This window comes from Eretmochelys imbricata, chromosome 8 (assembly GCF_965152235.1).
Source record: "Eretmochelys imbricata isolate rEreImb1 chromosome 8, rEreImb1.hap1, whole genome shotgun sequence".
Classification (NCBI taxonomy): domain Eukaryota; kingdom Metazoa; phylum Chordata; order Testudines; family Cheloniidae; genus Eretmochelys; species Eretmochelys imbricata.
The window spans coordinates 51227793-51242901 of NC_135579.1; the positions used below are offsets into that span (position 1 = coordinate 51227793).

The window sequence follows — 15109 nt, forward strand, 5'->3', positions numbered from 1 at the left end:
ATCAGTGGTGCTGCCTTGGTGTTAGCAACAGTGGGACATTTTTGCCCTAATGCAGATTCAGGGGTTAATTCTACAAACAGGGTGTGACATTATCTGATTAAAATATGACCACGTAGATCATTGTTGCTACCGCTATTATATACTTGCAACAAATGTTGTACAAAATATGTCAAGTAAGGTGTCTATGGAAAGGTTATGAGTTGCTGAATATGATTATGCTATTTGTACGCATGTATCATTTTTGTATCTGAAGTTACAATTATTAACTATGTACCTGTATGTCAAATGTTTGCTCCTGTGGTAACACCAACAAGGTATTTAGCTAGCATATTGTGAAGGGACTATTCAAGTTGAATGGCCCATCAAAGAACACTCAGCTTACAATGGACCATGGAAGACGCCTATCTACACTTAATGGACTTTCCTGAGGACATTCTAACTAGAGTATGGGTAATTGCCTCTGCTATAACTAAGCGAAGCATGCAGTATTGTGACTTGCCCATGTGACTCCAAACTCCATCTTGTTACCTGTAATTTTCCACAAACTAGAACAGTGGGTTTCCCTTCACTTGGCAGAAGCTATAAAAGGCCCTGGAAACATCTCCATTTTGCCTCTTTCCTGCTCAAACCTCTGGACTATGAACTTATACTAATGGGAGCATTCCAACCAAGGGACCGAGGACCTTCCAATGATTTGGAAGCAACCACAGGCTTCACAAGCCAGCAGTTTAATTACATCACTGCTACAAGCCTGATCCAAGAACTTTGCAATTGTTGTATGTATTTGATTCCTTTAAACCAATTTTAACTCTCACCTTTCTTTCTTTTTTATAAATAAACCTTTAGATTTTTGATACTGACGGATTGGCAATGGCGTGATTACTGGGTAGGATCTGAGTTATATATTGATCTGGGTATGTGGCTGGTCCTTTGGGATCAGAAGAACCTTTTGTTTGATTAAATTGGTTTTAAATAACCACTCATCATTAAGTCTAGTGTCTGGGTGTTGAATCCAGGACTGGAGTACTTAAGGAGACTGCATTCCTGACTTCTTGTTAGCCAGTGTGGTGAGACAGAAGATTACTTTTGTTGCTGGATTGGTATATTTCATGGAAAAACAACCACCAGTTTTGGGGTTTGTCTGCCCTTTTTCCCAGTAGCTTGTGCTGAATTTGGTATTCTCAGTTGTGACCTCCTAAGGCACAGTGGCACAGGGACCTTCCTTAGCCACTACCACCCATTCGAGCCCTCTTCAAAAGACAAGCCAGTGTTAGACTGGGCCAAGGGAGGATTAGCAACAGACTCCGCACTGCAGTCAGAGAAAGACCTGGACCCAATTCCTGGCTCTCTGAGCCAGTGACAGTTACAGGAGCACTGTGGAGGTATCACTGCCAGCACCCATGGGAAAATGAGAGCTGCGTTGCTCAGACCGCCTCCCAATCAATTACAGAGAGGGGTTCGTGGCCCTGGAAAACCCACCCTTTCCACTGCAGGCAGGGAAAACGTTAGAAAGGGAGCAGTGGGGAGTCTCTGGAGACACCGGTGTGCATGCACCCTACTTACTTTCTTTCTGCCATAGAAGAGGAGCTTGGTGAATTTCTCCACTCTCTGCTCTGGTGTCTCCATGCTGGGTGGGATCTCCCCAGTGAGGAGGTCTGGTGTCCCGGAGCCCTGCACTGGCCACTCTTCATTGGTCAGGTTGATCAGATTAGTTCCTGGGTCTTGCCTTTTATACTTCTCCAGGCGCTTGCAGTCTTGCATCAGCAGCTCAGCTGTGTCTGAACCCACCATGGACTGCACAGGGAAATGGAGGAACATGAGAACTGACATCTTAGAACAGACCAGTGGCCCATCTAGTCTGGTATCCAGCCTTGGCCAGTGGACAACACTGCATAATATGGAGATAGGTATAAATCCCCCCAAATGCACCACACCAAATATTACCGTACTATGGGGAATAATTCCTTCCTGACCCATCACTCCTGGTCAATCTATGCCCTGAAGCATGAAGATCAGTGGCCCATATGATTTTTGTCCTAGTGAGTGTCATTGTCTTAATCACATATACACAGTGTTAGTGGAGAGAAAGTCAAGGCAATGAGTCATCAACAAGGGACATAATAGCAAAAATCAAACTTTATAGATCTCAGTGGTCTGGTCCTGATTCCTTCTAACATTCAGTGGCAGATCTCCTGCAGATTGGGTTTGATACACTAATCTCCTTCTGGACAGAAATGTTGGCTCATAAATTAAGTTGACAGTGTCTCTTTAGGTGCTGCTGTTCCATTGGAACATTGGTATTTCAAAGGTGCTGCACCTGGTTTGGGGAACAGCCCTGGAGAGGTGTCTCTTCAATGTACCTGGTGCTTTGGGCCGCACTGGTGGTCAGCATTAATGGGGGAGTGAAATGCATTTAAGATCCCCCATAGCAGCACCTGGCTGCTTCAGACACACAAAAGGGACTCTCACAACGAGCCATCCTTAACTGAACCAAAAAGACTCAAAAGGACTGGAATGCATCACAACGCAAAAGGACACACACCCCGTTCTGCCGGCAAAGGAGGACCAAGAGTTTCCAGAGCAGGGCTGAGTCTCTGCCTCTCTGAGTCTCCAAATCACAGCTCATGGCCACTCTGCGCTGGCAAAACGTCATCACATCCACCTTGTGCAAATCCTCCCTGCAGGAACAAACAAAGAAGATGTTGGCAAGTGCAAGGCAGGACATCCTTAACCGCATAAGGGAGGATTCCCAGGACTCTGTGAGTTATGTGGAGGACTCCCGAAATTCAAGGAGAGGTAGAAAATCAGAGATATTCACATGCATATCAATAACACCACAATGCATCCATCAGACAAAACATGTAATAAAGCTGGTTATTACGATTCCCATTTTTCAGATGGCCAAGCCACAAACATTTAGAACGTATCTGAAATCCCTTCTTTGTGTACCGGTGACATTTTTAACCTGATCCAGATCAATCTATCTGCAGAGAACATCACAGCTGATTGGACTCTAGCACCTACAATGCCACTCCACTAATATTGTCTCCTTCTACTGTGCTGTTAACCTCTGGTCCTCAGACTTCCACCCAGCCTCTGTGCTTGCTCAATGCTTTTTGTAATTTCATTGCTCTTCTTTTAAGTAGGCCTGTTTTATCTCTCAGCTTTTCTCATGAGTGACTGAACAGCATCTCATTATAAGCAACATGATGCAGAGCAAACCTGATTGAACATGATGGGTTGAGGGAAGATGTTCCTCAGGTCTACTCTTACTGAAGCTCAGCTCCCAAGGAGCACGACATCAGACTTCGGTTCTGCAGAGCATGAGGGGACTGAAACATCTGCTCATCCGAACCACTGTGGCTGTCCCACAACCCCTTCTTACAACCCAGGTTTCCTTGAACTTGGTTACGAAATAAGAACCAAACAGTCAAACAATGTTCTCTGAGCATTCCCAATAGAGCAAACCCACAGATCCAACCAACCACATGCACATTGCTGAATCTGGACCTGGACTTTGCCGATGGTCCTTATCTTTACAGAGGGCCTAGCCAAAACCCGGACCTGAACACCCCGAGGCTTTGGGGAGTTTGAAACATGAATCCAAATTACATGGCTTGGGCTCATCTCTAATTCCGGGTGACCATATCCTCTTTTAACGGTCAAGCTGTGTGTGTAGCAGCCTGGAGAGAAGCTGAATGCTGGGACAGAAAGGAATGCTGATAGGGCGCATGGTTTACTGTACACCTCCAATGGCATTGTACCTGACCAGAGGCCCTGGGAAGGCTCGCATCTCCTCCTGCTCTTTGGTGTCATGAAGGATTACCTAGGAGGCAAGAGCAGAGACTTAAGAACAGTGACCAAGGCCTGTCTGAAAGCTAAATTGCTTTGGCAAAGGCTTTACTAGTACTGAGGATGCTTTTCTCAAAGCCGTCTTTGGGCATACATGTTATCCCGGAGCATATGCACGGATGTGTTTACCATCTTGATCCACACAACTATAAGAAGCAATTGCCTTTTACAATGGGATCTGGCTCCTATGATTGCAGTCCTTTGGGAGGGAGAAGGCTCCAGCTCAGAGGGGAAAAGAGGGGCAGACGCTGTGGAACACAATCTACCTAAAGTGCTTATATGGCCCCCATCATTGCTATATCTGAGCACCTCACAATCTTTAATGTATTTATCCTCCCAATACCCGTGGGAGGCAGGGCAGGGGTATTACCCCCCAGCACAGATGAGGAACTGAGGAACGATGCAGCTAGGGGACTTGCCCAGGGTCACACAGAAAGTCTGTGGCAGAGCAGGGACTTGAGCCCAGGTCTCACAAGTCCCATGCTAGTGCCCTAGCCACCAGATTGAAAACTCTCTTCTTAGGAGACAATTTGAGGGAGCACAGAGTAGCAGCCGTGTTAGTCTGTATTCGCAAAAAGAAAAGGAGTACTTGTGGCACCTTAGAGACTAACAAATTTATCTGAGCATAAGCTTTCGTGAGCTACAGCTCACTTCATCGGATGCATTCAGTGGAAAATACAGTGGGGAGATCTATATACACAGAGAACATGAAACAATGGGTGTTACCATACACACTGTAAGGAGAGTGATCACTTAAGATGAGCTATTACCATCAGGAGAGCGGGGGGGGGGGGGGGGGAAGGGGGGAAGAAAACCTATTGTAGTGATAATCAAGGTGGGCCATTTCCAGCAGTTGACAAGAACGTCTGAGGAACAGTTGGGGATGGGGGCTAAACATGGGGAAATAGTTTTACGTTGTGTAATGACCCATCCATTCCCAGTCACTATTCAAGCCTAAGTTAATTGTATCCAGCTTGCAAATTAATTCCAATTCAGCAGTCTCTCGTTGGAGTCTGTTTTTGAAGCCCCTCTGCCATGTACTTTGGTCAAACTGGACAGTCTCTACGCAAAAGAATAAATGGACACAAATCAGACATCAAGAATTATAACATTCAAAAACCAGTTGGAGAACACTTCAATCTCTCTGGTCACTCGATTACAGACCTAAAAGTGGCAATACTTCAACAAAAAAACTTCAAAAACAGACTCCAACGAGAGACTGCTGAACTGGAATGAATTTGCAAACTGGATACAATTAACTTAGGCTTGAATAGTGACTGGGAATGGATGGGTCATTACACAACGTAAAACTATTTCCCCATGTTTATCCCCCCTCCCCCCGCAACTGTTCCTCAGACATTCTTGTCAACTGCTGGAAATGGCCCACCTTGATTATCACTACAAAAGGTTCCCTTCCCACCCCCACCCCCCGCTCTCCTGCTGATAATAGCTCACCTTAAGTGATCACTCTAGTTACAGTGTGTATGGTAACACCCATTGTTTCATGTTCTCTGTGTATATAAATCTCCCCACTGTATTTTCCAAAGAATGCATCCGATGAATTGAGCTGTAGCTCACAAAAGCTTATGCTCAAAGGAGAGAGTTGTGACTCCAAGGCCTTTGGCCCAATGAGACCAGTCATTTGGACAGCTACAGGGTATAAGAGCCAACCCAGGTAACTCACACAGAGGACCTGCCAATAAAAGCAATTTGTGCAGAACCTGGAACTGCCTTGGAGTCTCATTCAAGGACCTGTAAGAACCAGAATGGCCCTAGTCCTGTGTGAGATCCCTCCGTCTGCACTATGGCCAAAGGCTCCAGAGCAGAGTACCACAGCTTTGGGTGATTCCATTTTACGATGGCAGAGCGTGCTGGCAAAACATGCAGCCCGCTGTGAAGTTGCACATGATGTCCTCTTGAGCCCAGGTTAAGGACACTGCTCAACCCTAAAGTCTTAGTCACTGTAAGGCATGGCTAGTTCCTAAGGGCATGTCTCCATGGTGTGGTGGGAGGGGTTGATTTCTAAAGCACACTAACATGTTGTTCCTTAACTGGTCTGTGTAGATCCTACTGTGCTTTACCATAGCACTGTTTGAAACAGTGAGACGTGGGCGGGAAGGGAGCTGGCACTGCTCAGGGAAATGGAGAGACAGCACAAAACTCAGGTCCCTCAATCTGGGGCCCTCAGGTTTAAAGGGGCAGTGTGGGTGGTGGATGGAAGGGTACAAAGTGTTACAGGGGCAGTGCGGGCGGAGGATGGGAGGGTATGAGGGGTTACAGGTGGGGGATGGGAGGTCACAAGGGGTTAAAGGGCTGTGCAGGCAGGGGATGGGAGGGTATGAAGAATTATAGGGCAGTACAGGCAGGGGATGGGAGGGTATGAGGGGTTATGGAGCAGTGCGGGTGGGTGATGGGATGGCAGCTCTCAGTTGCAGGTGGCTGGGTGGTTGGTTACCTCCAGGCTGTGCATTTCGATGAGGGCGGGCTGCCCATCAGCTGGGGAGTTAGGGCACACTCGGACCAGCTGGCCTCCTGCTCCGAAGCACACTGGCACATGAGGGAGAGAATACTTCTGGGGTGCCACGGGGTGCGGGGTGGACAGCGAGACTTCCTCTAAACAGCAACAAATGTACACACAGTCCAGAGCCAGCCCTTTCACAGCCACTCAGCAAGCTTTGTTACTGGGGGAAAGCCCTAGGGACAGCACCAAACATGCTTCCAGGCAGCACCAAGCTTTCTCCACCAGCTGGTACAGGGGCCAAGGCCCTACAGACTGTGCCAGGCAGAATTCAGGGAAACAGCCCTTCTCTGAACTGACTGAAGTCCCTACTAAATCTAACACTGGGTTATATGGACATACCCTACAGTACTGCTGGGCAATGCCCAGCATCACCCTGCCCCCACCCTCCAGTACTGCTGGGTGATGCCCAGCCTCACCCGGTAATTTCCACATGCTGCTTTCCAAGTGAGATTGTCTGCACCGTTAGGTGCCTTAAAAGCTTTTTAAAATCTGGCCTTAAGCATCAGTACTGGCCATTCGAACTTCCCATGATGCTTTACAGGCTCATACGTGAGGGCAACAGCCATATTCTCATACAGCCCACTATCCCCGCTGTGAGAGCATCTGCATGTGCCTGCCCACCCCATGGAGGCCTGGTGCCCTCACCTCACACCCACCTGCTTGAACTGGACTCCAGGTCTCTGAAGGATCTGGGGCATACTGACTGGGAGAGTCGCGCATGTACTGACTGAGTTCATAGCTGCTGGAGCTGAGGCCGGAATCCTTGTACTGCACGAGCCAGCTGAGCTCACGTGGGGCGGGGAGCTGAGGGAAAAGAGAAGCCACAGGAGCCATGGGGAAAGGGAAGCAGAGAAAATGGTGGCCTGAGGTTGCCAGACGGGAAAGGTGGGAAGGGAGACTGGCAAGAGGGGTGAGAGTTGCATTGTGTGGAAATGGAGCTGTAACACAACAAAGACATGTTGCATTTATACAGTGTCACAGTGCCTAGCTTGGCCAGCACCGGCACTGGACCAGCGCCTGCAGAACAAACAACAGGGGTCTCTTCAGCTTGAGCTAAACTGCCTAGTCTCAAGCTAAGAGCTGTAACCAGCTTGTGTCCTCTGCGGATCTGGCACAGGGGGACAGACATTGCCCCCACTGATGTGTGTTACAGCAACGTCTCCCCTCAGATGATCGCAAGCACTTTAAGTTCTAAAACTCTTTCAGTCACACTTTGCTTATTCCTGGTGGTTTTGTTGAATATGATTTAGATGCTCGGTTGGTGTAAATCCACATAGTTCCATTGACTTCCATGGAGCTATACCATTTGACACCAGCTGCGCTCTAGCCCAATACCTCTCACTGATCTGACACAGACACCCGCGTATGCTCCTGCGGAAGCAAATGAGCATTTTCTAGATACGTTTTGTCATTTGATCATTTGCAAAATGCAGTCACTCAGACAGAGCCTCCTGTCACTCGTGGAAATAAGCAGTCCTCTGTCATAGGCAGCTGTCACCACCTCTTCTGGGAGCAGATAACCGTGCTGCTGGACAGCCCCCTGGTGTGTGGAGGGACTGGACTAATATAGAGGTCCTAGAATAACAGAGGGTGGAGAAACCCACCAAGACCACCCTTTGCGCCAGTTCCAGGTGCAGCAAAGGTGGGCCCTGCCTCCAGATGCCATGGAGAGTACAAGTGACAGCCCCACAGAAGAAGCCTTTGTGGTAATGATACTAATAGCCCTTCCATCATGTTTCCATGTGAGGCTCTCAAAGCACTCTGCAAACAGTAATGAATCAACGCTGGAAGATAGGGAAGTAAGGCTACCCTCATTTTGCAAACTGGGAAATTGAGGCACTGGGCGGGAAGGCAATTGCTCAACGTCACACAGAGAGTTGGTGGTAGATCCAAGGATAGAACTCAGACCTCCTGAGTGCCTGGTCTAACAACTATGCAACACTCCCACACAGATGGGCTGACAGACACTCTCCAAAATCTCCAGAAGAACCTCAGATCTCCGACTCATCTGTCTCTCTGTGGTTACCTCATACTGCTGGAAGCTGGCGTCCTCCACGTAGTTCCCCCGGGATTCCTCCCCAGTATGCTCCTGCCTGGGAGTCGAGATGTACCTCTCCTCGTAGAAACTGTAGCTCTTTGAGCTGTGGGAGGGAACAGAGTGCCAACCCAACATGAGGGCAGATGTGTTGTGAGCCATCCACAGAACCCACTGCAGATGTGCTCATCAAGTTCCAGTACTGATGACTTTCTTAGGTGAAAAGCCAGTGGCTGCTGCCACATGGGGGTGAAGACTCCTTCTCTTTATTCAAGGGAAATGAGAATACACAGAACCGGCTTGTTAGAACAGACTCAGTCTCCTGCAGAAAGAGCCAGAGCAGTAGTTTTGCAGTCCAATGGCACGGATTCTGTCTGCATCCTGCCAAGATGAAAAGCTGGGTACTGGCTACTAAGGGCCAGATTTTAAAGGTATTTAGGCCCCTATAGAGGCAGATTGGCACCTAGAGGGATTGTCTGCACCATTACGTGCCTTAAGAGCGTTTTAAAATCTGGCCCTAAGCATCAGCCCTCTTCTGGCTGCAATCACACAGGCCAAACCACTGAAATGCATTTCACTGTCATCATTGTTTCCTGCGTGGGGTCAGTGTGTCCGGTGCTGGACAGACACAGTCCCTGTCCAGTAGAATTTTTAATCTAGAGGCCTGATCCAAAGCCCTTTGAAGTCAATGGGAGTCTTTCATTAGGGATCAGATCAGGCCCTAGGAGCACTAGGATGGCTAGCCTGATGCTAAGCATGGATAAGGCACAGGGAACCCTTTCTCCCTTGCCATATGCACACATCATAATCCCACTGCCTGTGTTTTAGGAAGCTAAGGGGATGTGGCTAGTGCTGCCCAAAGCGCTAATCAGCTCCGCAGAGCACGTGACTGAGCAGGGCCAGGCCATGTACACCGACAGAGTGATGCTGGGGGAACCCTGGCTGCACCAGGTTTGAAATACAGTAGAGGACATCCTTGAAACTGACCTGAGAGGCTATTTCAAGAGTGATCTAATGGTGACACCATGGGAAGCTGCAGGAGAGCCAGCGAGCACCGTGTATGCACATTAACACAAAACAGCGTGGGCCAATGGAGCCGCTGGCTGCATAACTGAGACTACTTGCTCAGGTCACAATTCACTAAGCAAACCACAACAGGTTCAGGGTGTGCAGCGTGGGGTCCCACCGGCACGTAGCTACTGGAGACATTCCATGCCAGTGCATCTGGGACGACAGCATAACCACACCCCCCTATGTATCACATGTTATTGCTTGGGTTTTGACGGGGGAAGTTGGAAACCTGCCCGAAAAGCTCATGCACAGACATTAGGTTCTTCCCTTCCCATTCACATCACCCTTACCGGTATTGTGACACATCATTCTGCCCAAATGGGCTGGTCTCGTGGTCATGACGGGAGTCTCTGTAGTAGTTCTGATACCAGTAATTCATGTGCCTGCCATAAGGATCTTCGTGCCCTGGATCTGCACACTCAGAGAAAACCACCATAAAGACCTAGTATTTTTCTTCAGTGCAATTAGTATTAATAAAGTTTTAAAAGGGACAAGATTGAGTCAGGATTTGTCATTTGCACTCCATTGCTTCCAAATTATTCTGCCTAGCTAGTGCTATGATATATGTATGTATGCGTGTATGCCTGTACGGCCAATACACACCTATAAATTACATGCACAGTAACAGACATCCCTTCCTTCACATTTCCTTTAGCTCAGAAATGTCATCAGGTAGCGAGCTCTGATCACACAGTGAAATCAGCACTATCTTACACTGTCTGGGACTCGTAATGACCTGATGCTTCACCTGTTACATGGCGCTCAAATGCTCCTGTATGTCACTGCTGTGGATGTTTCTCAGATGCAAACCCAAATCTTGCATCATGAGACCAGGATTCAAGGGCTGAGAATGGAGGCACTGAATTCAGCTCCTCAGGAGAGGGAGAACATCTTGGGATGCTCTTTGGAAAGCCCATCTAATCAAGAAAAAGTGAGTAGCTGGTTCTGGAGGAGGCAACAACCAGCTCTCCTCCTCTAAGAGGGCTGGTCACCATGACATAGAGACATATGTATGTCAGAGAAGGGATGCATTGTACAGGGCTAATGCTAAAAGAACTGTCAAGAATTGCCAACAGACCAACAGACCACTAGACTGGCCAGGCCAGCAAGAAACAGCAAGCAAAGTAGTTTTCATTTCCTAGAGGAATGTACAGTACCTCTCTCACGCTGCAGTACTTGAGAGGGTCTGTGATAACCTCTGTAAGCGTAGTCTTCCCCGGAGCTTGGCGATGGGTAGCTCCAATAGGGGTCCTCATAGCCTTGCCTGAAATGAATCCCAAATATACAGAACAGAGAGGGCAGAGAACCAAAAGGACAGCAAGAGAAAGGAATCCCCATCAGAACGATATTGGCACTGGGCAGCTCCCATGCCCTCATTTCCAGATCCAAACAGAGGATCAGGAGACTAGTCCTGCATCAGAACTAGATCTAGGGTCAGGACACCAGATTCCATTCTGGATCAGTTCCAAGGTGAAAAGCCAAGGGATCAGGTGTGGAATGAAATGCTGGGTCAGGATCCCATCCCAGTCTGAGATTTTTGGGACTCCGTTGTGAAACGAGGTCAATGAAATAAATGCCAGGGTCTCATCAGCCCCATATTCAGCTGCAGGGTCACAGTCAGGGCTATTGTCAAGGTCAGATGTTAGGGTGCGTGTTCTGAAGCACGGAGCAAGAGTGGGAGGTTTGGGGAACAGATTCCCTTCGCCTCCTGTTCTTAACAGAGAAGCGTCATCTCCAGGCTACTGGAGCCCTACCAGCTTTGGTGGAATTCTGAAATCATTTGGCTGGACACCTCTGGAATATCCCTAGGAGCTCTGCTGGAGGGATCCACCCTCATGAGCAGTTTAGGAGATTTGGAAAAAATAGCCTCTTTCCTGCAAACAATTGAAGATGCCATGCTCCTAAAGGGCTTCCCAGTAGGGCTCCCTTCTCTGCTGAATCCCAAAGTGCCCAGAGCTCTCCCTCAACCCCTTACAGTTCACTCACACCACTTAGCAGAGCATTTCACAAGCTTTGTGAAAAACCCACTGCAAAGTGGACTTCGCAGGTACAACATGCAATTTTCAAAGGTCCGTACCTTGGTCAAATCAAAACCTGTATCTGCCAGGACACTCAAAGCCACTTCTCCTCAATAAATGATGTGTCCATCCCACATTTTATCCTTCCTCCCCTGAATGTTTCTGCAGCAGAGTTAATATGGCTTAAATAATCTGTGTTACATTATTCTTTATATTTTTATCACTTTCCTAGCACTCAAAAGAGCTGAATTATATTTGTTCCAATTTTCAAAAGAAATTCACTGATGGATAGAGGTCAAACCTGGAAAATTTCAGCCCCAAAAGTGAGTTTTAGAAAGTTATACATGACCATAAAGAGGGAATTAGAATGGAAACTGTTACACAACCCTAAATAAAGCAGCCACTGCAGCTCCTGTTTTAATAACTGGCTATTTAGGAGACTGTGGAGGGATAAGCACCCACAGAGGACAGTTTGATCCATACAGTTACTTAATTTTATTCAAACCTTACCTTGAATACGGTCCAGTGAGATAACTGCTTTCATAATATTCTGCTCTGGAGCCTGGTCTGATCTGGTCCCCTGGCCATGGGTCCGGCCACAGATGAGATCCTGTTCTGAGGTCCTGTTGCTGGTGATAATACCTCTCACCATTATGCCTGGACTGGGGTCGAGGTCTGTGGTAGCCTTCTTCCCACGAGCCTCTGTCCTGGCCCTCCATCTGGGCTACATGCCTCCCTCTTGGTTGGGGCTGCCCGGGGGGCACCCAAGGGTCCATCTGGGTCTTGCTGTAGAGCTCCTCCTCCTTGGTTTAGTTTTTTGTAGTTTTGTAGCTTCCTGTAAACAAAGAAATAAATCCCAGGGCATGAAATCTAAACCACCTCAAAGTCAGCCTGCAAAGTACATTGCCATGTTTCCAGTGCCATAATACCAATCAGCTTTGTCGTTAGTTCATGTCCTTTTGACTCCCTTCAAGATGCCAATGTCCACGGGCATGGAAAATCTACCTGTCCACTCACCAGTGGCAAGTTGGAAGCGTTCCCTGGCAAGTGAGGTGGACTAAAACAACAATTTTTGCAGAATTTAATTTTCCATTTAAAAAATCCCAATATGTTTCTTGCCTTTCCAGTTGCAAAGAGAACCTTCCATATATGAGCTAATGCAGAGCTGTTTTCCTGAATCTGCAGACAGACAGCCAGAAGGACTCTGGGACCGGTTTTGTTCAATATCTTCATTAATGATCTGGAGGATGGCATAAAAACCCTCTGCAAGTTTGCAGATGACACTAAACTGGAAAGAGAGGTAGGCACGCTGGAGGGTAGGGATAGGATACAGAGGGACCTAAACAAATTAGAGGATTGGGCCAAAAGAAATCTGATGAGGTTCAACAAGGACTAGTGCGGAGTCCTGCACTTAGGAAGGAAGAATCCCATGTACTGCTACGGACTAGGGACCAAATGGCTCGGCAGTAGTTCTGCAGAAAAGGACCTAGAGGTTACAGTGGACGAGAAGCTGGATATGAATCAACAGTGTACCCTTGTTGCCAAGAAGGCCAATGGCATTTTGGGCTGTATAAGTAGGGGCATTGCCAGCAGATCGAGGGATGTGATCGTTCCCCTCTATTCGACATTGGGGAGGCCTCATCTAGAGCACTGTGTCCAGTTTTGGGCCCCACACTACAAAAAGGATGTGAAAAAATTGGAAAGCGTCCAGCAGAGGGCAACAAAAATGATTAGGGGACTGGAACACATGACTTATGAGGAGAGGCTGAGGGAACTGGGATTGTTTAGTCTGCGGAAGAGAAGAATGAGGGGGGATTTGATAGCTGCTTTCAACTACCTGAAAGGGGATTCCAAAGAGGATGGATCTAGACTGTTCTCCGTGGTAGCTGATGACAGAACAAGGAGTAATGGTCTCAAATTATAGTGGGGGAGGTTTAGGTTCAATATTAGGAAAAACTTTTTCACTAGGAAGGTGGTGAAGCACTGGAACACATTACTTAGAGAGGTGATGGAATCTCCTTCCTTTGAGGTTTTTAAGGTCAGGCTTGACAAAGCCCTGGCTGAAATGATTTAGTTGGGGATTAGTCCTGCTTTGAGCAGGGGGTTGGACTAGATGACCTCCTGAGGTCCCTTCCAACCCTGATATTCTATATTCTATGACTCTCTTGCTGCTCATAGCTTTCCCTAAGCAGAAATTAACAAGATTGATCAGTCACTCACAACCCAGTGGGCTGCAGTGAAACTGTCAAAACACAATGCTGCTGCTGAAGATGGCTCAGAAAACTATGAAGAGCAGCAAAAGCAGGAACTACAGTTAGTCTCATAGAATAAGAAAAAAATAAATACAAGTGGGAAATGTAGAGTAGCTGAACCCCTGCCGCATAGCAGCCAGAAGTTTTCAGGGTAAAGAGACAGGAAGCTCCCTCTGCCTTTCAGCAACTGGAGGCGTGTAGTTTCAAATGTATTAGACATCTATTAGCTTCTCACCAGGGCACTGTCCCTCAGCCTGGCTGGTAGAACCCCATCCCTCTTGCTGATAGGAACACTTTCAGCTAGTAGAATTAGTCCTAGGGCTAGTAGGTGTCTGAAACATTTTTCAAGTCTTGATGGGTGAAACTTGTGCTGGGAGGAGAGGGAGACAAGCCAGCCTTGCAAGTGCAAGTAACTTGGGCAATATGTTTCCCACAACCCCAAAATAGCAAGTACGTTTCAGGGGTGGGAGGATATTGCAAAGGGGTCTTCAGAGAGCCTTCCCCTCAGACACTGTACAGTCCTGACCAGCTACCTGACCTCAGGAAAGATGAAGGCATGATCCAGGTCCCACAGCCTGGCCTAAAATAGGATCCCACCTCCCCACTGCTGGAGTTGTTTGCCAGGAGCACCACTGGCCCTGGGAGCAATTTGGAGGCACCACCATTTTAGTCTGCCCTTGGCTACTTGCCCCCTTTAATGCCTGGTGTAACAGCAAAAGTCCTGATGAAATGAACTGCATGGAAGCCATAGAGTGGGCAATGAACCCACTAACAGCACTCACTTTGCAATGTTATCAGTCCCCACATCCAGAAAGTCAGGTAATAGTAAAAACATTTCTAGAGAATGGAGCGCTTGGAGACACCCACAGCTCTATTATAGCTAATGCCCAAGAAATGGTCCCTAGCCACAAAACCTGGATCCAAATCTGGATTTCAGGGGTGCTCTGGTGAGGGTTTTTTATCTAACCCATTCTAAAGGGTAAGGCATGCTCAGCTCTTTAGTCCTTTGTGCAGTCACTATGGGGCATGTGGAATCAGGGGCTGACACCAATTCGTTTTAATAAACCCTCTGCCCCTTCCCACCCAAAAAGCTACAATCTCTTCCCCTCTCCCACATCTTTACCAAAACTGTTCTGTGCTATTCTAAGGGTCAACACTCACAATTCGCACCAATGTGATCTCGACTTGAGACACACACACCCCCTCCACACCACACGAAGCATAAAATGCTGGACTGAGCAGCTTTCTAGAGCACACACTTGTCTGTGTGTCAGTCTATTCTGAGTACATGTCATCCCACAGCCCAGAACTAAGAGCAACGGGTTGAAATGGTGATTGATTTTCCAGGTGCCACGGGATG

The 15109-nt window shown here is 47.7% G+C and overlaps 1 protein-coding gene across 1 annotated transcript in view; it reads right to left on the bottom strand.

The window, feature by feature from the left end:
- The window catches only part of SEC16B (SEC16 homolog B, endoplasmic reticulum export factor), a 36521-nt gene extending 24248 nt beyond the window's left edge, over positions 1-12273 (bottom strand). Inside the window, exons 1-9 of the mRNA XM_077824900.1 lie at positions 12008-12273; positions 10637-10743; positions 9770-9890; positions 8400-8514; positions 7030-7177; positions 6308-6465; positions 3765-3826; positions 2543-2678; positions 1564-1794 (exon numbers count right to left, since the gene is read on the bottom strand). Coding sequence (XP_077681026.1) covers positions 1564-1794; positions 2543-2678; positions 3765-3826; positions 6308-6465; positions 7030-7177; positions 8400-8514; positions 9770-9890; positions 10637-10743; positions 12008-12273 — 1344 coding nt within the window. The remainder of the gene's footprint in view (positions 1-1563; positions 1795-2542; positions 2679-3764; positions 3827-6307; positions 6466-7029; positions 7178-8399; positions 8515-9769; positions 9891-10636; positions 10744-12007) is intronic.
- Between the last annotated feature and the right edge of the window lie 2836 nt (positions 12274-15109).